Source organism: Manis pentadactyla, chromosome 7 (genome assembly GCF_030020395.1).
Source record: "Manis pentadactyla isolate mManPen7 chromosome 7, mManPen7.hap1, whole genome shotgun sequence".
Taxonomy (NCBI): Eukaryota; Metazoa; Chordata; class Mammalia; order Pholidota; family Manidae; genus Manis; species Manis pentadactyla.
This window is the reverse complement of record NC_080025.1, coordinates 9074098-9099742: the sequence shown is the minus strand read 5'-3', so window position 1 is coordinate 9099742 and position 25645 is coordinate 9074098. Positions and strand designations below refer to the sequence as shown.

Genomic DNA, 25645 nt, shown 5'->3' with positions numbered 1-25645 from the left:
CATGGTTAGAGTGCATCAAACGCAAGCTCCTTCCCCACGGGTGCAGTGTGAGGACTGGGGCTGCCCGGAGGGGGTGTCTACAGCCAGGGTACTCACGCTCAGGTCCGGCCCTGAACACCACGCCACTCTTAGATGACATGCGATGAACTCTGACTTCACAGGCCACGACAGCAGCATGTCCCAAACCTTGAAAATTCTTTCCTAAAATAACGATGTTTATCTACTCCGTTCTTCTTTGCGTTTGTTCACACATACCCTTTCAGGAAAGCAATGTAGAAAGTGAAAGTAGGAATTCGCATGTGCTTCTCTATTTTCCCCGGTTGGAGCATGTGAAATGCTAATTCAGGAAGAAAAATGAGACCCCTTGGCCACGTGGAGTGACCTGAAGAGTGTTGGATCAACATGCGATGAAGGTGAGGGTGTCACCACAAAGCAGGCGTGAGGAAGCCCGCCTTTTCAGACTAAGATCAAAGCCCTGGCCTGCCAGCCTGGAACTGCTGAACTAAGCGTCCCCTAATCAGCTGGCCTGTCTGGAGATATAGACATCTCCAGGAGGCTGGGAGCCTATCAGGCCCAAGCTGATTATTCTAATCAAGTGTTTTAATTAAGCACTTATTGCCAGGATCACAGGAACAAGACCCGCTCTTGAGCAGTAATGGGTAGTATTTTTTTTTTTTTAAATTCTTTACGGTGCTCATGTTTGGCTTTGTGGGGGTTTAACAGGCTTCTAAGGTAGGACATGAGAGAGTCGGTCCCCTGTGAAGTGCTCACAGCCGAGCTGGCAGTCTGGCTAGTGGACACACACACACACATACACACAAAAGTAAAATAAAAGAAAAGATATTACCAACCGGTTGCAAATGCATTAATATCCCCACCACGGCATCTCTCTGCCTCTTCCAACCTAAAACACAACAGCAATACGGGCTAGCCCAAGATTAAAAAAAAAAATAAACACGCACACATTCGGTTGGCTTTTATTGGAATGCCTAGATGCAATCTATAGTCATCAAGTAATGGAAAATTCAGGTCACATATAAAGTTAGGAAGGCAAAAGAAAAGAACAATACAAATCAGACAAAATTTACATCTCAAAATATCATGAAACCATTTTGACTGGCTTTGCCTAAAATACTTTGAATATCAATTTCTTTTTTGTAAGCTAATTCTTTTCATTATACAGTCCCCCCACCCCCCCGCCAACCCCCCTACTCTTAGAAAAAGGTCTTTTGTTTACATATTCCCCAAGGTCACTATTTCTTGTAAAAGCATGTCCAGATCACGAGTCTTTTTAGAAAGAAATAGGCTCATTATACCTACTAACAAGACACTAATTGGGTTGATTTGACTTCATCTAAAATAAGCACCAGGAGATATTCCAAATCTGCTACTTATCGGTGCCAGTGTATCGGACCCGTCCATGTCGAGAAGAAGGCAAGTTTATGATTTTACTTCTGTCATGTGGTACAAACTTCTCATGGTCAAACATCAGAAACATTTCTGAGAATTTAGACTCAGAGCCTATTTCAACCAAAAGTACTTACAGCATGCTAAATACAGTCCTGCAGAAATTCCACTGAACAGAACTGCAAACACCTAAGTTAACAGTTAAAAAATAAAATGTGAGACAGCCATGTTTATGTGGTTTGAAATCTCGGTTTTCTAAATTTGGGCTTCCTAATAGTTGCCAAAGGATTTCCAGGATAAAAAATATTAATGCTAATCTGTGCTTTCATTCTAATAAAATATCAGCATTCATTAGAAGATTAATTACTTCGGTATGCTCTACCAAATACACAAAGACAGTAATATAGCACTGATACTGTAAATTCAGTAGCTATTTTGAAACTTTCCCAGCCAATCTGTTTAATAAACACGCCTAACTGTGCAATTTAGAGTATGTGATACATACAAAGCAGTTAGAAAATTATTTTCAATACATCACTTGAACCTTTATATTTACGACATGTTCACTTGCTATATTTTATCACCATTATACAGAGAGGAAAACAGTGCGTACTATAGCTCAATGAACTGAGAAATATTTTCTAAAAATATTTTTGTGGCTGAATTTAGTGCTCACTAAAGAGATTTGCAAGAGTGGCTGAGCCGACACGTTAGTGCAGATGGGGGCTGTGCTCGGTCCCGCTCGCACGTGTGCAGGAGGGCACACCTGTCAGCTTACTTCCTGCTGGGTCTGCCACCCGCCGGTTCCCCGGGACAGAGCGTAGGCTGCCATTCAGTTGGGTCGTGTGGGCGTACAGGAGCCTTTTCTCTCCCTTTTGTGTCCTCTGGGAGACTTGAGGGGCCCAAACCTAAGACCAGCAGAGTGACCCTGACCTCCATCTGGCTGTCTCACCGCTGCTCAGGTTCTGCTGTCTTTCCTCGATCTTAACACCCATGTCTTTAGAGGGTCTCGACTACATCAGATCCTTTCCTTCTCACCGATGTTTTCCCCCAGCATCTCATGTGGTCCCACCTCCATCCTGCAATGGAGCTTCAAGGAACAGTAATAGTAAAAACCCTGTGGTTAATTTTGTCAACTCCCCACCCCTTTGCAGGGCCTGGACAGGACCCGAGAACAACCTCCCCAACCCCGTCTTCTGTTACATTCCACCAGCCTGAGTTTCCTACTGTGCCTCTTAGTTGATAATGGTCGAGGACACTGGTCTGATGACAACGAGAAGAGAAAGGAGTTGTCCGATTAGCCACCCACTTAGGATTGCACTGTCCTATCCATCTAGTGATAGAAAGTTGCACGTTTTTTTCAACCTGATACAAAAATATTAACACTTCTGGACATTATAGGCATAAGTCGTTATATCTCTACAATATAATAATTTATACTGTACAGCTATAACAGATAACAAAAGGTGCAATCCTTTTAAAAAAATCACACAGTTCACATGTTTTTATCATTTTATTTTTAAGTATAAACTTTTTAAACACTTTACATAAATTAACTCCTCTGAGACTAATATTTGATGTACAGTAAATTGTAATTCATATAAAAATCCATAAACAACTTGTCTCACATAATTTACAAAAAAATTCAGGGTTTTCCTTTGCTTATCAGGGACAGGGATTCTATTTGCCAGTTTTTTCCCCCAAGGCAAACCATGTTGGCATTGAAAATCCATCGTGAAATCCCCCGCCTCGGAGCAGAAGCCACTTGTGCCAAATGTCCTCTTACAAAGCAGCACGGAGGGACAGCGGTTGGTTGGGTTGTCTATAAACAGTGATTTTTGCCCCACATTTTAAAATTAACAGATATATATATCTATATATCTATATATATCTCACATCCTATGCAGAGAGACGACTACTTGTAAGCAAAGGTCGAGAATTCGGTAATATCTGGAAATACTGTATGCATTTTTACTTTAGTTTAAATACAGTGCCTCAAAGTAACAGATGGCCTAGAGCAAAACGTTGAGGCCTGTTTTCCTTTCTTCCTTTTCCATTTAATACTTTGAGTCCAACTGAGTGCAGCGAGATGCATATGTAAACATATTCTTTAAAGCCGATCACCTTTAAGGTCATTCAAAAAGAGTTTTTATGTATTTGTTCTTTTCTGTGGGTTTTCGAAAATAGCAGGATTGTTCACCTGGAAGGCTCTTCTGCGTCGGAGAGTCCAAGTCGGATTGTGCTACAGAAAAAATCTGAGCAAAGGGGTGGTTTAGGCTCACGAGCAATGCAGCGCACGGGGCTGGGGCCGCCTCCCAGCCGCGGGTGGGGGGGGCCGCCGTCCCTGGCAGCCGGGCGCCCAGGGGGTTACCTCTTGCCGATCTCGCTTTGTCGGAGGAACTGGATATTGTTGGCGCTGTCGGCCAGCTCGGGGTACTGCTCCACCGAGAGTACGTAGTACCCGTCATAGCCCTGCACCTTGCCGGCGCTCAGCAGCTGCCGCTTCTCGCCCTCCGTCCAGAGGCGCGCGCCCTCCTCGCCGTCGCGCACGCGCTGCTGCTCGCGCGCCCAGGCCCGGGCGAGCGCGCGCTGCCGCGCCTGCTCCAGGATGCGCGCCTTCTCCTCGTCCAGCGTCATGCCGTAGCGCACGTGCAGCGCCAGCGCCCCGAACTGCATCTCCACGTCGGCGAACCTGCGAGTCCTGCCGTTGACCACCGTGGTGGACTGCGACACCGTCACGTTGATGCCGTTCTCCAGCGCCTTGCGGCCGCTCGTGAGGCGCAGCGTGCCCAGGTCGCTCTCGGGGGTGGTGGTCTTGATGAAGTAGTGCGTGTCCTTGCCCTCGATGGTGAAGTGCAGGTTCTCCAGGTAGAAGGCGTTGTTGAGCACGGCCGCCACCTTGATGCAGTCCTCGTTGGCGATGTTGAGCACGTTGGTCTGCACACGGCCCTGGCTGACGGCCAGCATGACGCCCTTGCCGATCAGGGACTTGACGGTGGCGAACCACAGCCACGAGGGCGCGCCGGCGCCCCTGCGCCGGCTCACCTGCACTTCTGCCATCTTCCCCAGGGACAGGAAGGCCTTGCCCTGCCTCGCCACTTGCTGCTGAACTCCAAAAATGGGCTGGAAAGCGAAACAGAACAGGGGGGCGGTTTAGAGAACATCTGCAGTTCTTGGGTGCCGGGGGAGCCAGCTTCCAAGGGGTCTCCCGCTCCTGACCAAATAAAAGGTGGGGGGCTTCGGCGGAGGGCCCCAAGGCATTTGTTAAAACCTCATTCGGCTCTTGCACTCAAGATCCCTGCCCCTTAAGTTGATCCAAATTTATTTTAAAACAGAAGAAGAGGTAACTCCATCACATATTAAGTGGTTTTTGATTTTTAACATGGGCAAAATGTTCATGTTTTCAGCTTTTTTCTTTGTATTGAGATGCCTTTCCCCACGCCCATCCCATATGGTCCTCCATCCCTGCAGCTTTCTCCATGGGAGGCTGAGGAGAAAGCACCCAACACAGAGAAGGATTTGAAAGGCCAGGGGTGCCCAGGGCCGGGTCACCTTGTCCCGCTTTGAAATGTGTGTGCTTTTAGATAAACTGTAAAAGCTTCTCCTGGCAAACGTAGCTTGCAAACCGACTTCCACCAGTGTCACTGCAGAACTGAAATGTGCAAAGACGAGTGTGCCGTGAGACAGCTGGAGATAAACACTTTTTACTTTAGGAAAACAATACTTTTTTGGTAGACTTAGGGACAGTGGGCCATCTATATTAGCAAGTGTTTTAAATTGGGGTCATCTTGGCCATTTCTATACTACCAGATGTTTGTCTGGCTAGTGTTTTCCAAATGGAAACATCTGTCTCATTTGTAGCAGTGAAAGAAACATTTGTTTTTCTGCACTTGGGGCAAGTCTCAGTGTCTTTGCAGATGACTCCCTAAGCTGTCCTTATGGTGCGCGTCTCTTGACACAGAACCCAAAACATATTTAAAAGGCTGCCTGCAAGAGAAGTTGGCAAGTCCATTTTTACAGTAAAGACTTAAGTGTTTTCAGACATGTTGGAAAGTAATACACAGGGCGTGCTTATTCAAATGCATTAGGAAATGTTAGTATGTCTTCCTGCCCCTTTATCAGGGTGGATATATTTGCAATTAGAAATGTTAACATGGCTTCCAGACCTTGGCACCTTGATGGATTTTGCTTTTTAAATGTAAAGGTGACATGTGAATCTGAAAAAGGAATTTTTTACGTTAAGTATGAAACATGTACCAGAAGACAGTCAGTGGCACTGCAGGTACTGTGTGTTGTGTGTTTTAGCCATGATAACCTTTTCTCTTTGTATTCATTGACATTATAGGAAACTGCTCAAGGGGAGGGGCGAATTAATTTTTCTAAGAAACTTTGCACTTTCTTCTCCTTGTTCTGGGCTAACGCAATTTCTTGATCTTTAATTATTCTTGCTTTAAGCTAGAAATGCCAGTGTTTTGTTGTACATTCCTTTCTGATCTCTTGAATGGTGGGAATTTAAAGTGTCATTTTCTGAAATGGCACCTTTGACTCTGCAATTTTTCATCCTTTTTTTTCCCCTTTGAACAGTTACAAGCTTCATGGTCTGTTATTTTCAGGAAAATTCTATAAACACCTAGTTATAGGTGGAGCTTTAGCGGAGGATGTTTTATTTTTTTAAATCTTTTTCCAGGAAACATGGTTAGTATTTTACAGAAGTTGAACTTTGTGGCATTGTTTGTGGGCTGCTAATTTGTAATATGAATCCCCTGGCTTCCTGTTTATGGTACCTTGGCCTTCAGGTTCCCAGTGCAATAAATGTGATTTCATGGGGTTCTTTGGCGCAACTTTGCACTAAAAACGAGCTTCCTCATTTTATTACCTTCTGATAATGTCTTTCGATGTTTTTATTAGCATCACTAAAAACAGATTTAAGCCTGTTTAACAGGCCCCTGGTTTGCAGAACAGAAACAGAGGGGAGTGTTATTTTACTTCCCTAAAAGAGTAAAAAAGTTAAAAACTGTCTTTGGTACAGCTTTCCTAAGGGTAGTTTGATGAAATGTGGGTAAATAAGACACAAGTAAGACATTTATCACCTTCTCATAGTTTTGCTTTTTGTTTCTCACCGGTATATCATCCCACTGCTGACTCTTCACCAATTCGTAAGAAGGCTCCGTTAAATCAAATTTGGGAACCGGGAATCCAGGAATAGCATTGTGCAGATGGAAGCCAAATGTCACCAGCCAGCTGTTAACATCTAAGAGAAGAATGTTCAAAATGAAAAGTGTTAGAGTTATTTTGTGCTTTTATAAATTTAAACCCTTACCTTAAAAACCCTAAATTCACAAATAATAACCTGGAAAATAGCACATGTTTGCCTTCATCCTACAATTCAAAACCTGCTGTTTTTAGATGTGAAGACAAGAGCTTCAACAGCAGAACTCTGGCAAGGACTACAGAAAATGCAGAGTAATAGATAACTCACTTAGACAGACTGGGTGAACTGTTATATGTGCTAAGTTGCATCCTGTGCTAGTAATTGTGATAAAAAAGGGTAATAACAACGCATGGCAGCTTGAAAGAGACATGGCTGTCGAAAACAGATGAAACTGGTTTTGTTGTTAGTAAGTAAAGGCTGGTCTTCAATAGAAGTTGTGTGTTACTAGCTTTCAAAAGTGATTGCTCAGGGATAGGTGGACTTCCACAACCCATTTTCTATTAATAAAAACCCTACATTGAGAGTATTAAAATCACCGGTTGATTCTTAATCAAACATGAATGCTGAAAGCTGGCAAAACTGGCCAAGGGCACAGAAGCTCTGATTACCATCAGTTATGGCTTCAAAGGCTCACCGTGCACAGGTGGAAACCAACTTTTTGGGACAAGAACCTGGAAGCCTTTAAAATGGCATTTTAAAATACTGCCATGTGACTCCAAAAGCCATTAAGCTCTGAATAAGGCTTTTATTCTATTCTGGAGGTTGTAATGTTACAGAACTACTCAGCAGGCTTGCAGCTTTATGAGTACAGTTGGGTGTAGATTATTTTATATATTAAGCACATTGCTGGAAAATTTGAAATTGCATTTCGCCTAATATATTTTATGCTGTTCCATCTCTCTTTTGATGCTTTTCAGAAAATGCTGCTATGGCATTCCCTGCAGTCTACGTTGCTAGGAGAGGATGAATTCAGGAGCTGTGGGCTTTCCAGCCTTTCAGCCAGCCCCTGTCAACACCTCTTAAATAACCAATGGCAAACTGCTTGTCAGAATGATGGAGAGCCACTTGCTTCCTATTTCCTTCCCTAGGGCACAAACTGTCACCTCATCACCAGGCTGGCAGGTCCTTTGTCCAGGCAGCATATGGCTATAAAACCAGAGGTATTGTCTCTCTTTTAAATGGAGTCGGGTGGTGGTGATGGGGGTGGGAGAAATAAATCCCAAGTTCATCATGGAGGACAGAAAGCCATATATTTCTGTGTGTGTGAGAGTGTATAGAAGGTTACAAGGGGGTATTCATATTTTGGAGAAAATTCTTTCTTCTGAATAGTAGAGTATTGGGGATAAAGGTCTCCTACTATGAGACAGTGAATACCAGAGGGTCTTAAGTAAGGCCAAAAGAATGGAACTTGAAAGTGGATGTGCCATGAAAAACTCTAAAGTAGAATACTGTAAGGGTGATGCTGAAGGAAGGGACTTTCAGTGGTTCACATGGAAGAGAGCTTGAAGAGCTTAGGCAGTCTGGAAAAGCAGGTGGCAGATGTGAAGTGAACGGGGGCAGCATTTTGAGAGCTGTACTAGAACTGAGAGAACAGATACCTCAGTATGCCTCAAATACTGAGCAGGAAAAGACACAGCCTGAAGGAGAATCTACCACAAGACAGACAACACAGAAGTTCCCTAAACCAAACACACACAAAAAAGAAAACAGGAAAGAACCTTCCTCCAGGAAATATAAATGTGGTAGAGGGGTTAATTATGGCGGTGTAATTCAGGAGTGCGAGGTGGAAGCAGAAGGATTTGGAATCTTTGGAGTAGAGGATGAGGGAAGGAGTCAACTCCTTAAAGGGAACTAGAATGCAAGGAGCTTGTCTGTTTCACATCCTGGTTGTTCTGTGGTGGCAGAAGTGGGATCAGATGTTTTAAATTGGATCATGCGCTAAACTTGGGAAAGATCTTAAACCTAAGCCTTGAAAAATTACCTCATTTTGGCAGAAAACTTAGAGTGTCTATTAATAGTTTCATCATGCAAGAACTTCACTAAATGGCGAGGAAGACAGTAGCGTAAGTGAACAGAAGTGAGAACAGAACAGGATCTACTGGCTAAGCAACTGAGGGTAGAAACTGTTCCACTGTGGTCCTGAGAAGATGGTGGTGGAGAGAGAGACTAACACCTCCCAGGGATGAGACAGTGAGTCACTGCGCTGTATTTCACATCAAGTCCTCCGTTAGAACTTTACACGTGTATAAAAGAAAAATCAAAGTTACACATTTGTAAGGTAGTTACTATTTAAAGCAGAACTGCATATATTATTGTATTTTATATCACAGGATAGGCATTATTACCCCATTTTACTAAGGAAACAGAAAAAAAAAATATATGACTTATCTATAACACCACCCAACTGTTAAGAGAGGGGCTGGGATTGGCACTCCAATCTGGGGACTCCAAGTTTATCATGTTTTCTGCACCAAAAGAAAACACGTGACTTCCCTTCTTTGAGTGACTGGATTCCGTGTTATTTCAGAAATTTGTGGCCTTGAGCATTGGCAGGCAGAATAGGCAGTAAAAACTATGTCTCAGTTTTCCTTTGAGGTTCTTCTATGGTTTCATAGAGAAATAAATACATTTAAAAGGTTATGCATTTACTTTTGCATGGTAAATGGTAAAGGGTAAAGGTAAAGAAAAAGCAGCTCCAGTTATTTGTGTATTCATCTGACGATTAAAGTAATTCAGCACTTGGAAAGGGAAAAAACATCGTGCCTACCTGTGATGTAATCTTTCACATCATGGATTTTGCTGGCAGGGTTGTTATTCCGAAACATATACAGGTTAAAAGGAGCTGGGTCCTTCCCAATTCTTTTCCAGATTTCTATGTCAGGAGTTGTCCATCGTCCTGCCAAAATGTCATAATCTCTTTCTCCAAAGTGGATCAATTTCGTGAGCGGGTCATACAAGCCACCGTGAAATCCAATTACCAGTTGAAAGTCAATATTGGAGTCAAAATAGATCTCGCCGTATGCAGTGTACTGAATCTGTTTTAGCATAAGCCCATTGCTACTGAAAACAGCCAGGGGGGTCCCTGTGTTATCTGATGCAATGTAGAATTCATCTCCACTGCTGATTTCCATGGCAAAAAGATGCCCTTGGAGATCATAGTAGAGTGAGGTGATTTCTGAACTGGAATGGTTGTAGACGTGTGTGATCCTAGTGGGATAAGTTAGGTCAGCATAAAAAAACTGCAGGTGCTGTCCCAGACTGGTTTTGCTAGACACGCGTCTTCCCAGGCCATCGTAACGATAGATCACTGTCCAGCCACTGCCTTTACTGTAAACTCGTGTCAGGAGCCCCTTGGAGCTATACTCAAAGATCTCTGTGCCTCTTTGACGCAGGAAACCATCTTCATCCAACCGATACTGAACATCTCCCAGTCGGGTGATTCTGTCTCTCAGGTCATAGCGAAGAGGTGTCAGACGTGCGCTGTTGCTAGGGTTCAGCAAATGGAGGTTTCCATTCAGATCGTAGTTGTACCGCCACATGATCTTTTCATTCAGATAAACTGTCTGGAGCTGTCCATCAACATCATATTCATAAGCGTACTTGGTAGTGTTGGCAAAGGGCCCTATTTTAATCTCTCTCTTGGTTACCCGACCCATGTTATCATATTGAATTGTAATCCAGTACATGAGCGACCTGAATATCTCGTACTGAATTTCCTTGATGCGGCCATGAGCATCAAAGTGCTTCGTGTAGGTCATTACTGCTGTGGAAATGATCTGATTAATATCATAATATATAACTCCAAATTTCCCAAACTGCTCAACTTTGCCAGAAATGTCATCAAACTGATAGAGATCAATGGGCAGTGGTGTTTCATTGATGACACCCTGCATGCTGGTCACTCGAAAGCTGTTGTCATAGCTATAGTCAAATCTAGCATTTACCATCCCATCTTCACTAAAGCGGAAAATCTGTCTGTCAATCAGGGGGCCAATTTGTCTGTATCTAATGGTGCAAATAAAACCATCACTCTGGAGGTTTACTGTCTTCAGGACTCCTGCTGTTTCATCATAGGTAAAACTGACTCTCGTGCTATCATATAAGATTTCCGAGAGCCTGGTCTGCCTTCTGTACTTGAATAAGACCCTCCGACTTGTGCCCAGGAAAGCAGTTTGCAGAAGCAGCCCCTCCTCGTTGTAGTCGGTGATGACAGAGGCATTGCTTTCCGGGGGGTTGTATATGTTCCGGTAGTAGCCAATGGACCGGATGGTCTGCATGGTGTGGCGAGCCACGCTGGGCATGGTGATGGCGGACAGCCGGTCCCACATATCGTACTCGAAAATGTACTGCCGCTGGCTATGAAGCAGAAGAACCATGGACTGCAAAGACAGAACATATCGTTATCCGATATCTGTGAATGGGGGACACAAAAGCAGATTTGGTGATCACAAATACACAAACATTCTGCTTGGGAAAATGATTTTCATTTTAATCGAGTTATCCTTGACCTTACATTGTTGTTAACGATTCCTTGCCTAATTTGCGTGGACGCTTAATTGTGACGGGTTCTGCAGTTAGTGGCCCGAGATTCATAATGTGCTACTTGTGATGATTGTACTATTCTTTTTCCTGGCATTCACAGCCAGGCAGCAGATTGTCAATGGATTTCGATAAGTCATAATACAGGCACGAGCAGAGCTGCTTTAAAGACAATATTTCAAGAAGAAAACAGCATATGGGAAATGCAATCCTATCCATAATTAGCAATTATTTAGTAAGATGGCGTCCCCCCCCATCACTTGATTGAAGAGTCACTCAAATTACATTTTAATTTCCTGTGCATCTGGGGGAGGACCAAAGCCTTCAAAACACTACTTTATGAAGAAGAGACATAAAATTAGCCCAAAATGGATAATATGTACATAAAGTGTCAACGTCAGCAAACATTGCTGAGTTAATCTCATGGTGAACAAGAACTGTACAGACCCTTAATAGAAATATGGGTCCAGACAGGGTTTCTGCCTGCAAAGTTTTTATATGGTGTCTGTAAGGACAATAAATTCTATATTTTGAAATTCCCTTTTATGAGTACCGAATCTGATTTGTACGTAAGATGCTGCAAGAATGGTTTCTGGGCTACAAACTGCTTTGATACTAAATTATCAAGGGGATAAATATATAAACAGGCTCTGCTTATTTCGCAAGTAATTGCAGGAAGACAAAAGGCAGTAATTTATGAGGCCAGCACGAGAGGGGGTCAGCCCTGCAGATGGGTAAGGAAAGCTCAGTGGTAATAGCATGAGCACTCTGCCCTCCCAAGGAGCTTCCTCTACACGGACCCAGGGAGGATGGTGGCCCTGGGAGCATGCTTAGGGGAGGAGCCCTCCCGGGGTTGCTCTTTGCTTTGGATGTAGAAATGCAGAATCCCTTGCCAAGGCTCATTCGTTTTCCCCTTCTTGTCCATCATCTTGAGAAGAAGTGTGCACGGCTTAGGCTTCTGTAGAATCTCCTCTGTGGGCGTATGTAGGGGCACTTTTTTTATGCAGGCAGCGTGGTAAGTGTCTTGAGAGTTATTCCCAATAGTTTGCATTCTTCCTAAGAAGGCTCGGACTATGGCTGAACTCCCAGGACTTGGTAGCTAGTTCTGCAGTCATTTAAATCCTATCTGATGGCACTTAGTAAAACATGAGTTGTTTTGCTGTGAATGAGTTTGGCTTTGTGTGCCTGTCCTAGCAGGGCGATGGAAGTGGGCTGCATGGATTTTAGGGGTTTGGAAGGGATGATGAGAAGGTGCTCGTTGGCTCTTCTGACCCCCGTGGTGATCTCCGTTCCTGCTGGTGGCTCTTATCAATGATATGTATGCTCCATGTCTCCTTTTAAACAGGGTTTGATCTCATTAGGATCACTTGGCTCAATGTTTAGGGCCAGGGTATTTATATTTCTGCACTCTTCTCTGTAATGTACTTAATTTAAATTGCGAAAAGTGTTCCAGAATGAGGTAGCAATCCACTCCCGGTTTCCTCAGGGAGAAGCTGCCTTGGGGCCTGTGAGATTGGAGGTAAAGTATTTTCCAGGGCTCAGGATTTGCTCCCAGGATGTGTGTGTGGGGGCTTCTCTGCAGCCTCTCAACAAATACCCAGGTGGATGACCCACTACAGGGTGTGATGATCTGCATGGAGGGGGCTTGTCCTCTACCAGACTCAAGGTTGCGTCTCTCCTAAGGAGAGCAGATAAGCAGGTTTGCGAGAGGAGGGATTGGCACGCAGGGTCCTAGCAAGAGCCTCCGTAGTCGGTGGCATTCTACGGTGAACTTTGCACCTGAAATTGATTCTAGGAAGAGTAGCCTGTGTCTAGGTTTCTGGAATTACATGGGATGATGAGGCAGGCGGCTAGGGTTAGCCTGCGGATTGCCCAGCACACCTCTGGAGAATAAGATTGTGGGCGGTGTGCACACCAGCAGCGTGGCCGTGTATCTGTGGATGAATAAGGTGACTCTGGGCCATGCGAGGGTGGAGGTGGTAAGGGTCAGGAGCTGCTGCCAGTGGTAGAGTGCTCTGAGGTGTGACAGGCATCAGAACTCAATGGCAGCGCTTTCTAGTGCCAGCGTCTGCCTCAAAGGCAAATGGAACACCCCATGAGGGTGCTCTCCGGTGGACCTTACTTCCTAAGAAAGGACCTGCAGAGAGATGGCCCCTCCCCTCCTTTTTCCTTTCGTGCCCCCCTGACCCTGGTCACCACTGCAGACCTCACCTCGTAGGACTTAGCCTTTTACATGTGTGTAAATGTAAGTCTCCTTTGGTACTGTGCATAGTTGTTAAGAATGGGGGAGCCTACCCTCAGCAGAAGAAAGGAGATGCCACAGAGGGCCTGAGGTGTGGCTTTCTAAAAAATAGCCTCTTTCGGTCACTAATGCCTAAACGGGATCTACATGCTTTTTACGGCTATGTTGAAGCTGTCCAGCAACAGCACACAACTGACAGCTTTAACTGCTAATGGAAGGCTCTTTCTTCAATGAAAGAGTTCGCATGGAGATTATTTACAAATGACTTACACGCTCAAGGTCTAATTTGTGAATGTTGTCGCTGTATAGCTTGGCAGGTGGACAGCGTTATTGCTTGTTTGTTTACCACATAAATCACTTCAAAGGGTCTCAGATAGTAGAACTTAACTACGGAGAAACTACTTTGCTCATGCGAGATTCATCACTGCTGCACAAATGTGACTTACGTACCAATACTTAGAATAATAAATGGAACTCAGTTGCGTGCCTTCGGTTTGTGTCCCCTGCAGGGCTCTGTGTGACTGCTGAAAACACCAGTCGTTGTCGTTTCCCTCTCTTTCTGCTTAGTGTGCAGACATACCTTTTCTAAGTAGGTGTAACTCCATGTTTTGCCATCAGCAAAGACCCGAGACACAATCCTCCCCTGTCCGTCGTAATCAACTTTCTCGCTGGTGGTTCCTCGCTGGATGCTGGCAATTTGGCCCGTGGACGAGTAAGTGACATTGACGGCCATCAGCTTGCTGCTCGGCAGCCAGAGAGTCGGGTGCCCCGACGTGTCATAGGCAATCCTCAGCAGAAATTTACGGTGGTCATCATAGATCTTCTCTGTCTTTGTTGTTCGATCAAAGTCAACCGAAAGGAGGTTTCTACCATTAACCTGTTGCGACACAAATAAGATGATAAAATAAATCATGCTACTCCAATGCTAGTCCCTTATTACTCTTCAGCGTCCCCACTATTGTTTAAACACCATTTATGATGATTGATTCTCTTTGTCAGTAAATTAATTTAGCAACTTCTTGGGCACAAGTGCAAGGCAGTAGATTAACTGCGCTTTTAAAAGGTTTCATTAAGCAGAAAGACAGCCTGGCATTTGTTCAAAACCTTTCCAATTAAATTTTGTAAACTTAAGCGACTGATAAGAAAAACACCAAAATGTATTTGCTTTAAAGTTTGTTCAGAAGATATGAAGGTGGTAAACATGACATCTCTGTAAATTACTCAAAGTCCATCCCCCCCCTAAGATACTGGAAAATAATTGCTCAGTAGATTAATCATGGCTACATTAAATAAAACAGTGGTAAATGTGACTCTAGCTCTTTGAAGAGCAGTTAAGTAGAAGTTGGAACCCACATTACTGTAAATTATTAATGAGCTTAAATAGCAGGAGGTTACAAACATGATCATCGCTTTTGGCCAAGTGCTGAGATGTCACAGTTTTTTAGAATGTCTCTTTCTTTGATAACATCTGGTTAACTGGCAAGGACTTCGGGCCCTTGACTCCCCTGTCCACATGGTCTGACCGCTGTGCTTAGCTTACAAATCTAGTACCACGTTGTTGTAATAGGGTCTCCGCGTGGCTCTGTGCCATATCTAGAATCTCTGACTACATGTGGCTGTTGTTGTCTGTGATCTGACGCATATGCAAGCCGGCATTTGTTACTGCAGTGGGGAATGTGGCCTTGGTTAAACTCTCCTTCACAAACGGTCTGCAATGTCCTGGGGATGCTCTAGGAGGAATGGGGGTCCATTCTCTGGTTTTCTGCAGCCCTTCTGTGGCTGTAAAGCCTTGTACGTAACTAAATGCATGTACACTATTTAGTGTTAAAAAATAGGGTACACTATTTAGGGTTAAAAATTAAATGGGAAACCTTAGTTTTATATGACCACATCTGAGCTAGAATCTTCAAAATGGATAGCTCCAGATGGTCAGTTATACCTGCACCACATCCACACCTGTACCTATGTAAATATATGTGTATATACATACATACATATATATATATGTACATATACATGTATATTTATGTGAAGTCTGGGATAAAGGTAACCTGTGCATTCTACCACTGACATTAAACGAATGCCGTGAAAAAATACTCCCTAAGCTTAAACTTTTCCAATTACCTATTCCAGGGGGTACTGTGAAGTCCCTGAGGAAATACAAGCTGAAAGAAGCTCATGCCTTCTAGGTGAAGGGATGCTAGGGGCAAGAAAGCACCTGGACAGAAGAGTCACAGGAAATGAGAAGACTAAGAGCCTGGATGGAAATAAAGAGATCTCTGTTTCCTTATCCTGTCCATTCAGATCCAGCTGACGGGCAGGGAGCCCGCTGTACTGCAGCGGAAATCGGTGTATGCGCGTGGGGGCGAGTGTGCTGGGGGAGGACCCCGGGGGTCAAGAGGCCGGCTCCCTGTCCCTGGCAGGGCCTAGAGGCAGCATGCCCTGGGACTTCTAGCCCCTCTGAAGCCCTGTGCCCTTCTGTAAATAAAGAGGCTGCATACAGCCGTTAGACTGTGCGTCCGTGGCTCAGGTTTAATTCTAATGGCCAGCTTAAGGCTCTCTGGACTTCAGCCTTCCCACATGGAAATGTCTGCATCCTTGTTGCTCCCTGCCTTAGAATTTTGCGAAACTTTATGAGTTTCAGTTTACAGAATGCTCTGTGGACCTTGGAAAGAAACTACTAGCTAATATTACAAATATATAATTCAAAATCAGCAGGAAGATTTGATTGGATACCAGATTCACTCAATACCGAGCTGGCAGAACCCAGCTCTTCAGCTTATATTTGCACAAAATTTTTGATGCCTTAAGAAGAGGTTTTTGCACAACTTAAATGGTTTCCTAGGGCTCTTGTGTTTCTCTGATTGTGATTTAAAAGAAAAAAAGAACTGACTGTTAGGTTTGCCCTCGTTTTCCCTTCCTTCAGCTACGGCCTGCGCAGGCTGACAGGAGTTTCCACGTCCTGCGCTGCCCACAGCAGCAGCCCATTTGTTTGCATTTTTACTTTGTACTCATATTAATTTGTATTTCAATCCTTCATTGCCTTCCTTAACCTGCCTTTATCTTGGCAACGTTTCCTCTGGTGAGAGCACAAGAAATCTGGACTGCACATCTGGTATGACTGGTTATTGCAGGGGGGAGGGCAGAAAGGTCTGGAACCCCTTCCTTTCATCCGCTGCACCCCACCACTGTGCTTCTGCCTTGCTGCTTTGGTTTGTCAGCATGCCCACTGAACCCTGAAGCGTCCAGGAGAAACCCAAAGGGCCTCATTACTGTTGGCATTGTGTGTGCGGCCATACCAAATGCGTCACCACGTGGAAACATCTAAAAGCATTGTGAGACCAAACATCTGGATAGAGGTTCAGATTTTTCTTTTAATCCAGACAGTGTCTACAATGCCTTTCTTGTGCCCTCAAACTGAAGCCATAAGGGAGGAATCAGAATGTGGCTGGATTTTTCCCCACATTCCAAACCCAAGCCAAGGTTTTATCCACTCTTACTGTTTCCAGACACCAGCCACTGGTATTCAATATGTAAAATATCAAAAGATACTAACAGAGCTTTTGTTTTCTCTCTCCTTCAAACATGTCCAGATTTTCTCCTTTCCTTTGGGTATTGTAAAGAAACTGCAGAAGTCAAGGGACATTTCCATTCTAGGATGTAGTCCTGTTTAACTCTGACTTTATGGAATTGTGGCAACTTGTCAACTTTGTTTTTTTTTTATTTGGACGATCATAAAGCACTAGCATTGTTCCATGCCCCAATTGCTTTTTAATCAATATCTTTCATATACAAATATTAAGTTAAATTGAATAGCTCATCTAAGATGGAAAACCTTGTGTCAGATCATTACTATACCTTCAGCTTATATAAAAATTAATCTAAACATTGTGTTTGGATAAGACAGCACCATTAAGTCTTTTGTGATGTACAGCATTTGTTTCAAGGAAGCACAGAAAAATCCGGTTTCCAGAGCTCATGTCCAGCATGACTGTCCTTAATCACAGCATCCCTTTGATAAGTAGAGGGGCATGGTTATCATTTTCCCTCTGAAAGGCTTGAAAAACTAAGGCGTAAAACAATGTTAAACAATGTCTTTGAAGATATAACAAACAGTCCCTTATATTCACGTACCCAGAATGCTATGGAAGCAAGTGAGGAAGGGCTGGCTCATTACCCAGGATACGTGGTGACAAAATCACGACTCCCTGTGCCCCTGTGGGGACATCAACTGTCTGCAGATGGTTCGCTGTCTCCCTACACGTCAGCAAGTGCTAACTGCATTGTACGATCCCACTCGAGGCCGTGTCGCTCCACTTAACGTGAGAAACAGGATCTCACACAAGCGTGACTGGCATAAGAAGATGTAAGTATGCTGTCATATTTATGTGTGCCTTTAAACACACTTTCGGCTTTCAAATTTTGAGCACATCTTTTTGAAATGACTCACTAATTTTTTTCTCCTCTAAGCATCTGACTTCTGGACGAGTTTAGAAGATGCGTTTTCTTACTAGGATGTTGTGATAGTTTTTTTGCCCGATTAAAGGCTGTTGCCAAGGTCCAGCTCGCACAAAAATCAGGACTACCTACCAAACATACGACAAAGACAAGCTAAGTAGGATGCCTGTGTCTTTTTAAAAAAATTTAGCCACAAACAAGGAAGCCATGGGACTGTTAATATTCTTTCTGCTGTGATGTCCCTCATGTCTTTCACGATTCCATTTTCTGGTGATTCCCTCCTGCATCCACGCCTCTTCCCTTAAGGCACCGTCTCACAGAAAAAGCTTCTCACGTTGCTAGTTTCTTGTATGGTTTTTCCTTTTCCATTCCTTGCTTTTTGTATTTTAAAGGACTATGTCTAGTGTTACAGCTGTTACATCGATGCAATCCATTTTATCTAGTGTCAGACCGATGCGATCTATTACATCTAATGCTGGGTTTGTTTATAGCAGTCAAACATTTGCAAGGATGCGCTCTCCACACAGCTTCTCTCTGAGGCAGATGTAGAGGCAGTGAAATAATCTGTATTATAAGGTTGGCTCTTCCTCATTTCATTCATTGAATAAATATTTGAGCGTTCCCTTGGTGTCAGGCAGATAGCTAAATTCAGGTCAATAATTCCAAAATGTAAAGGACTTTCTGCGAGGAAACGCTGAAAGGCGAGAGAGGAGACGCTGTCCGTCCCAGGAAAGACTGCGGGGCCCGTGGCCGCTTCTCCGGCTGCTTCGGCTCGCGGGCTGGCCCCAGCTCTTCCTCCTCACGCCCCTCTCCCCTATTTCAGCCGACTCCAGGTCCAGTCCTTAAACCAGATTTTCACGTCATCACTCTCTCCCTAGAATTCCCTCTCGGAATCCACAGAGGGCTGAAATTAGCAGTCAGAGCCGGCACATCCAATCTTATCTTGAAAGTAAGAAACCCTCCCTTGTGCTCTCGGCGCTGTCTCTGTGAGAGCAATCACACGTACCAGCTGGAAACCTCCTTTCCCTGTGACTGAACAGGCCATTTAAAATAGTACGTTTTCTGAAATGTCTCGCTGAGGCATCGTGGTTCGGCGATTTAGAAAGAACCTAGCACCCGTGCCCGTGTGTGCGGGTCTCTTCTTCCCCAAAGCGTGGTTTGCTCGCCATTTGGAATCAGGCAGAGAACCAGAGACTGAACACTGGATTTCCCCTCTTCCTAATTTCTTTTGATGCCTGAAAAGCAGTGTTACAAAGGAAAAAGCATTCGCTGCGACACTGCCAGTGGCAAGCAAGAGGGAGCAACGGTGTGTGGTCAAGTTTGTGGGCCAACAAAGGTCCAGCTTTTCTTTCCTTTGCACGGACATCTCCTTACGCTGTGTGCTCCCAGCTCCTTCCTGCCCCCCTGTTCTGTGGGCACACGCCAGGGGGTGCATGGGACTGAGATCCTGGGTTAGGACTGGGCAGTATGTAATCATGCCTTTTATTCTCAAAGTACCTTCACAGGGTCTCATTTGATTCTGTAACATTGTGCGAAACAGAGGCAGGGGTGGGTACATTTTATTTATCCACAATACAGCCATGTCTGTCTGTCTGTCTGTATGCCTGCCTATCTATCATCTATCTACCCATCATCTATCATCTACCTATTATCTATCTATCTATATCTATGTATCTATGTATCTATCTATCACGTCTATGTTAAGTCATAATGTTCTGATACTGTTTAGATAATATTATTATAACATAATCTGGATATAATGACATAGATAAGGAAAACGAGGTTTAGAGCTGTTAGTATTTTCCCATAAGGTTTATTATTGGTAAAGAGTACAGCCTCATCTGGAACCCCTATTTTTTGAATTCCGTTTCAGTGCTTTGTCTTCCTTGGGGTGCAGAATGAGGGGCGCAGATGTGAATGGTGTCTTTGTGTCTTTTGATAAAGTAAGCCCTGTGTGTGCAAACAGGCATGACTCATGCGTGTGCATGCACAAGTGTATGTGTGCACATGTACATTACGTCTGCCTTAGGGAGAGCTGAAAAGGCCTGTGAACTAGCTTGCAGTTTGCGGTGGCCCAGTGAAGCAGGGTGCTGGGAAGAACTAAGTGGAGGCATAAGGCAGGGATGCAGGCGGCTGCTGATTCCTAGACTGTGTAGAGGAAAGGGCAGGAGCTGGAGTCTGTGCTGACAACAGACTGAGACCCTACGGTGACCTGGACACGCTCGGAGCTTGCCTCCCTGCCCACCGCTGTACCTTCAGCCCCGACCTCGCTCCTCCTCCAGAGCTCTGCCACGTGGCTTCTCATTCCTCTCGCCACCTCCTGCCCACCTCCTCTCCCGCCTGCCTTCCAGAACTCTTGATCCGGGGAGCGTGAAGCTGTGGGCATGTCGCACAGCCTGGGATATGGGTGAGGTGGGAGCACACACGTGGGCTCCAGAACAACATGCGTGTGGAGCAGCAAACACCTGCCCAGCAGTAGAAGTAGAATCGGAACATAATCTGTGAATTGGACACAGTCTATATTTGATCCAGTGATTCTTGTTTTACTTCATTTCTATTTCTTGGAAAAATAGCCAGAGACAATATATATTCTATTATAATACATATTATAAAAGTAGTTTAACCATTTTGGGAGCAGAGAAAAGGACATTAATAGTATTCTCCATGTTTTGTTCTCTCTCCTTGATTTTAGATAACTTTTTGTTAAAATGGCAAAGGAAATAATTTTAGGAACAGTTATCTACATTTATCTGATAGACTAAAGTCTTAATAGGAAGAATGAGTCAGGGTCAGTTTATAGTCTGAAGGTGGTTTCTCCTAACCTGTATTTTAGTGCCTAATCCGTGTCAGCTGTCACAGATCACAGCTTGCTTTCTAGATATACTTGGGCCGTAGTGTGACAGGGAGGAACAAAATCACCCAACAAAGTGATGCAGAGAACATTTTGCAAACATCAATTACACTAGCACAATCAGAAACATCATCGTATTCCACATAAAAAACAATGCAGATCAATAATAAGGAGGCAGCAGTTAGATTCTGACATTCACACCCAAACTATACTTGAAAAATACTGAGAATGCAAAGAAAGAATCTGCTTCTCAATGGCCAGCCCACCTCTTTCGATGTACATATTTATGATTCAGAAAATGTTCCCTGCTGAAGCCCATCTGACTTCTCCACACACCATGTCAGGAAGCCATCGCTCCTCACTGAGCAGATGAAGGAAACGTATACAGTCACTAGGACGACAGGAGCAGGACAAGACTCAGCTGACACCCAGGCTGTTTGGGATCGTGCTCCACGCAACTTCCTAATTTCCCAGGGAAGAATTTATTTCTCGTCACAGATATGTTGCAAAAACCCTTTTCTCAGATACCTGGCCTCTGCTGTGAGTGATCTAACGGCTTGGGGGCCGGTGGATGTGACCCATGCTCTACGGTAAGATGCAGCAGCGAACGTGGCGCTGGGCAGAATGGCAGGAGGTGAATCCGAGGCCCGCCCTCGGGACAGCTCACCTGTGCTGCGCGGAGGACTGGGCTGCCGTTGCCTCCCCTCTGACACGTACTCACCCTAAGCTTTCTGCCAAAGACGTTGACTTTTCCTTGGGCCTGTTCTTTCCGGAACCTCCATTCCACCACGTTCTGACCGTTGTCGCCGGGCAGAGTCATGTTCCTCTTGGCCACCGTCGGGTTAGCGGTGCCCGCCAGGACATGGGGCTCCGTCTGATAGTGCGAGTCCAGGCCGCTGGCAGAGATGATCCTCAGGGAGCCGTCGTAGCCGATCTGGTAGCTGTTTCTCAACTGATCTGGAAAACAAGCAGCAGAAAACATGAACCACAGATGTGGATTAGACACTGGGTTGACTGCGCGGTTAGAAAGTGATATACATTTCTAAAACATTGACTGAATTTCATCTGTAAGGAAATAAAACATACTTAATGATGTCCTTTTAGAGATTATCAAAAAACAACTTCGATTTCCTGCATTTCATGCAGTGACAAGATTGGCTGATGGCAAAAAAGGCAAACTGGGGGGTAGGGGGGAATTTATACACTTCTCCACTTCCCTGGGTCTCCTTTTCTTATCTGCCTGATGACGTAAATGAGGGCTCCTTCCATGGAATGTGCAGTCAGCGATCTGCACAGAGCAAAGTATGTGCTCTTTTAGGAGGCTGGATGTCACCACCAGGGCCTTAGAGGGCCCCCCTCCCCTCCCCCCATCCCTGTGCCCTTCATCAGAGAGCTCTGGAAAAGCCTTAGCATCTACACCTTGTATACCAAAAATATAAGGTGATATCCCCCCTGCCACTGACTTAATAAAAAGAAAGTCATGTTGTATTTTGTGCAGAATCCCTCTCACGTTGTAGGCTACTGCCTCAAATTTACACTTTGGAATAACACAGGACCATTTGGGGAAGAAATGAATTCGAGCAGTACTAAGTTCAGATGATGGTACAGCCGACCTGACAGAACTGCTAACCTCATGGGTCGCAGAAGTGTGCCTCCGGCTTAGTGATTAGTCTTAGAGCCATGACTTCACGATTATAATCGTCATCGTAAACAGACTTTCTCAAGATTATGTCAGAAGAAATAGAGCAGGAGGTTCCATCATGGAGCTACTGGATATGTAAGTCAATGGACTGAATGAGAAAACTGAAAGTCCAGCTATTACATAAATGGGCACTTGGAATTTGGCATAAAACTTCCAGTGATTGCATCATATGCAAATTCAGAAACGGCACCACGCACAGATTCAGAACGTGCTCTGCCTCAACCTCCTGTACTCCCAGGGCAGTGAGGGCTACATGCTCTGGAAAATGTAGCAGATGCCCCACGAAGGGTCTGATGATGGACGTGAAGAGTTGTTTTATTAAATGGGAGTGAAAAAAAGGACTCCGTCAAACATTTCTCAGTTAACACAGTTTTATATATTATGTGACTTAAAAAATATGTATATGGAACTAAAAAACCTTACACGTAGACATGAGACAATTCCACTGGTATCTCTAGAGATTTATATTTGCACATTTGCTCGTTCATCTTAGAAAATGGGGGTTGCCACATTCCATCTGGGTGCTCGTGGTATTTTAAAAATTGTCATTTTAAAATTAAGCTTTTGTGTTTACCTTGGACCATGGTGTAGAAAGAATCAATTGAGGACAAATTTGAAGTGATGCTGACATCTTCCTCTCGGCTGGATGACTCGATGTCCACTGTGATGGCCTTGTCCATGTCTCCATGAAGGTTTGTAACCACTCCGGTTGGAAATGTAACATTTGTCAGACGACCTTCACTGTCATAACTGAGTAAAAGAGGCATTAACTGCAGATGCTTCTTACTTACAAATAAAATGCACAGCAAAATGAGCTGCACCAATTTGGAATTGTCTTTGTGCATGAGCTACGCAGCGTGAGGACTTCAAACATGCTTTGAAGTAATCAAAAGCCTGGTTTAACACAGAAAAACCTCACCGGTGAGAGCGAGAGTAAACAGAATAGCTCTTCATCTCAGCACATTATTCTTTGAAGTGTGACCAAAATCCTCCTGCACGTCTAATTTGCTATTTCAAAGGGAACATGTTTGCCGATATTAAATTCCTTAGTATTCCCCCATATTTTCCGCAAAGTAGATTTAATTCTCTGTTATATCAATTTTAAGGCTTTTACGAACATGCCCTCTATGGCAAATGCACAACGAATGTATATATAATGTTGTAAAACAGTCTATATACATACATGTTTGTATTTGCATATGTAAAGATATTCTTTAGGTATCTTGAGGTACCTGCAACAAATTAGTAAGATAAAGCCTTTTAAAGACTTTCTTCTTTCTCAGTGATTGAGATACTTTATACTCGTAAGTTGGGACTGAAATGCTGGTTGGGGTCGTGATAATCTATCTTGTCTACACTGGCATTGTAGGGATGGGTGATATCTTGAATAATGCTATCATTATGTTTACTGAAATGAGAGGTAATATTTTCCAACATTTAATGATTATTTGCTCTTTTAGTACACATTTACTTTTTAAGCACATAAGAAACTTATAATTTAAGCGTTAGGATATATATGACAAAACTGTCCTATAATTGTAAATGTGTAAGAGATAAAACATTTTACTACAGAATTGGGTTTTTGGAGACTTTTCTATTTGTGGCAACACCAGCAAAAATTTAGAAAGTGACAATGTGGTCTGAAGAAAGAAAAAAAGAAAGCCAGTTCTGGATGAAAAAGTAGGGACTTCTTGAGACAATAATATAACCAAGATGGGATTCCAGGTAGGTACTAAAGCCACTTCATTAATAAAAGGTCTGAACGCAGTGGAGATCTGAACCCTGTCCTCCTTAAAATAAGCCCAGGTGCAGAACTAGCAGAGGCAGAATCTTACCAGTGAAAAAAGGCCTACGTTTGCAGGGGAGGAAAAAGAAGTGGAGAGGATCCGAATAATATGTGTACCTTTGGGGCAACAGGAGAAAAAAAGGTAGAAAAAGTACTGAAATGGCATTTTGGAATAAAGGACCACTTTTAGAGTCTAAAATTAGCTTTGAAAAATGTGGTTAGTAATTAGGAGAAGATTCTAGGTAACAGGGAAGACAGAGCTTGGGGCAATTTCATGGGGGAGGCAGGAGAGGGGCCGACGTCTGCTCAGGGCCTACGAGGAGTGGATCCCATTAATTCGGTGGGGACAGTATCAGCCAGATGATGGGTCTGACTGACTTGATCTGACAGTTCGCCGTGCTGCTTGGCCAGAGGCAGGAATGGGCACTCAGCAAGAAACAATGAAATGCCATTGTTTGGGCCTGTAAAAGGCAGAGCTGAACTAGAAAGCAGAGTCCTTCCTGCCCCAACCAACCCAGATGCCCCCAGCAGGTCACGGCATCAGTGAAAGAGACCTAACCTGGTTTATGGCCGTCTTTGCTTTTTTGAAGGAATTCTTGCTCTTGAAGAAACAAACATGCAGAGGTTTATTTATACAGAATTATTGACAAAACCAGCCTCAAGCTCCATCTTAGCCTGGACATAATTCTTGTATCGGTTTATATTTATCATAATACGAGGTGCAGAACATATTGTGTTTTTAAGAAACACACATCCTTCTGAATGCTCCTATATGAGAGGGAGTTCAGTACTGCGTTATTTCTCCCCATTTTACAGTTGGAACAATGAAACCAGGATGTGGCCAGGTGACCTGATCGGCTTCTCACCGCATCTCATGACTGGGCCATGAGTGGGACCTTCATGTACTGGACCCGGGGTCCGTGAGCCCTCCGGAAATCGCGGTGCCTATTTAAAGTGGAGAACTATAGCTTTAGCAGACGATGCCGCCTGCAAGCCCTTTGCTGATTCATTCTTGCCGCTGTCACTTGCCTGCCCTTTTCCGACCCTTTTGCTGCTTTATGTTTTCTAGCTCCACTCAATCTAAATCAGGAACATCACCTTTCTCCTGCAGAAAGCGTTTCTCCAACCTCGGCCTCTGCTCTGTCACTGGCTTAGCCACGCGGTCCATGTCCTGCCGGGCAGGCCCTTCCTATCCCGAGATGTGGGGCACACTGCCGTGAGCTCGGTATGTGGCACGTCCTGACCCTCACCGATTAGCCTTAGTTCTTTGGGAAATAAAAATACAAGTAACCTTCATAGGTCACCCAGAATGATGCAGTGTTAAGCTGGGGTCTTAGGGGCCCAGCTCCACAGTTTAGCTCTGGAAACTGTGAACTGTGCCTTTGAGTTGTGGCTGAGTCAAGGTCAGACATCAGCAGGACTTCAGCCCTGCCAGCACAAGGCAGGCT

At 44.2% G+C, this 25645-nt stretch overlaps 1 protein-coding gene across 10 annotated transcripts in view; it reads right to left on the bottom strand.

Moving 5' to 3' along the window:
- Positions 1-961: 961 nt before the first annotated feature.
- The window catches only part of TENM3 (teneurin transmembrane protein 3), a 1816466-nt gene continuing 1791782 nt past the window's right edge, over positions 962-25645 (bottom strand). For all 10 annotated transcript variants that reach the window (XM_036894289.2, XM_057505071.1, XM_036894291.2 and 7 more), the window contains 6 exons: positions 22986-23161; positions 21431-21666; positions 13981-14277; positions 9387-10998; positions 6528-6658; positions 962-4530 (listed from right to left, as the gene is read on the bottom strand). In XM_036894289.2, the coding sequence (XP_036750184.1) occupies positions 3775-4530; positions 6528-6658; positions 9387-10998; positions 13981-14277; positions 21431-21666; positions 22986-23161 (3208 nt within the window). In that variant the 3' untranslated portion in view covers positions 962-3774. The remainder of the gene's footprint in view (positions 4531-6527; positions 6659-9386; positions 10999-13980; positions 14278-21430; positions 21667-22985; positions 23162-25645) is intronic.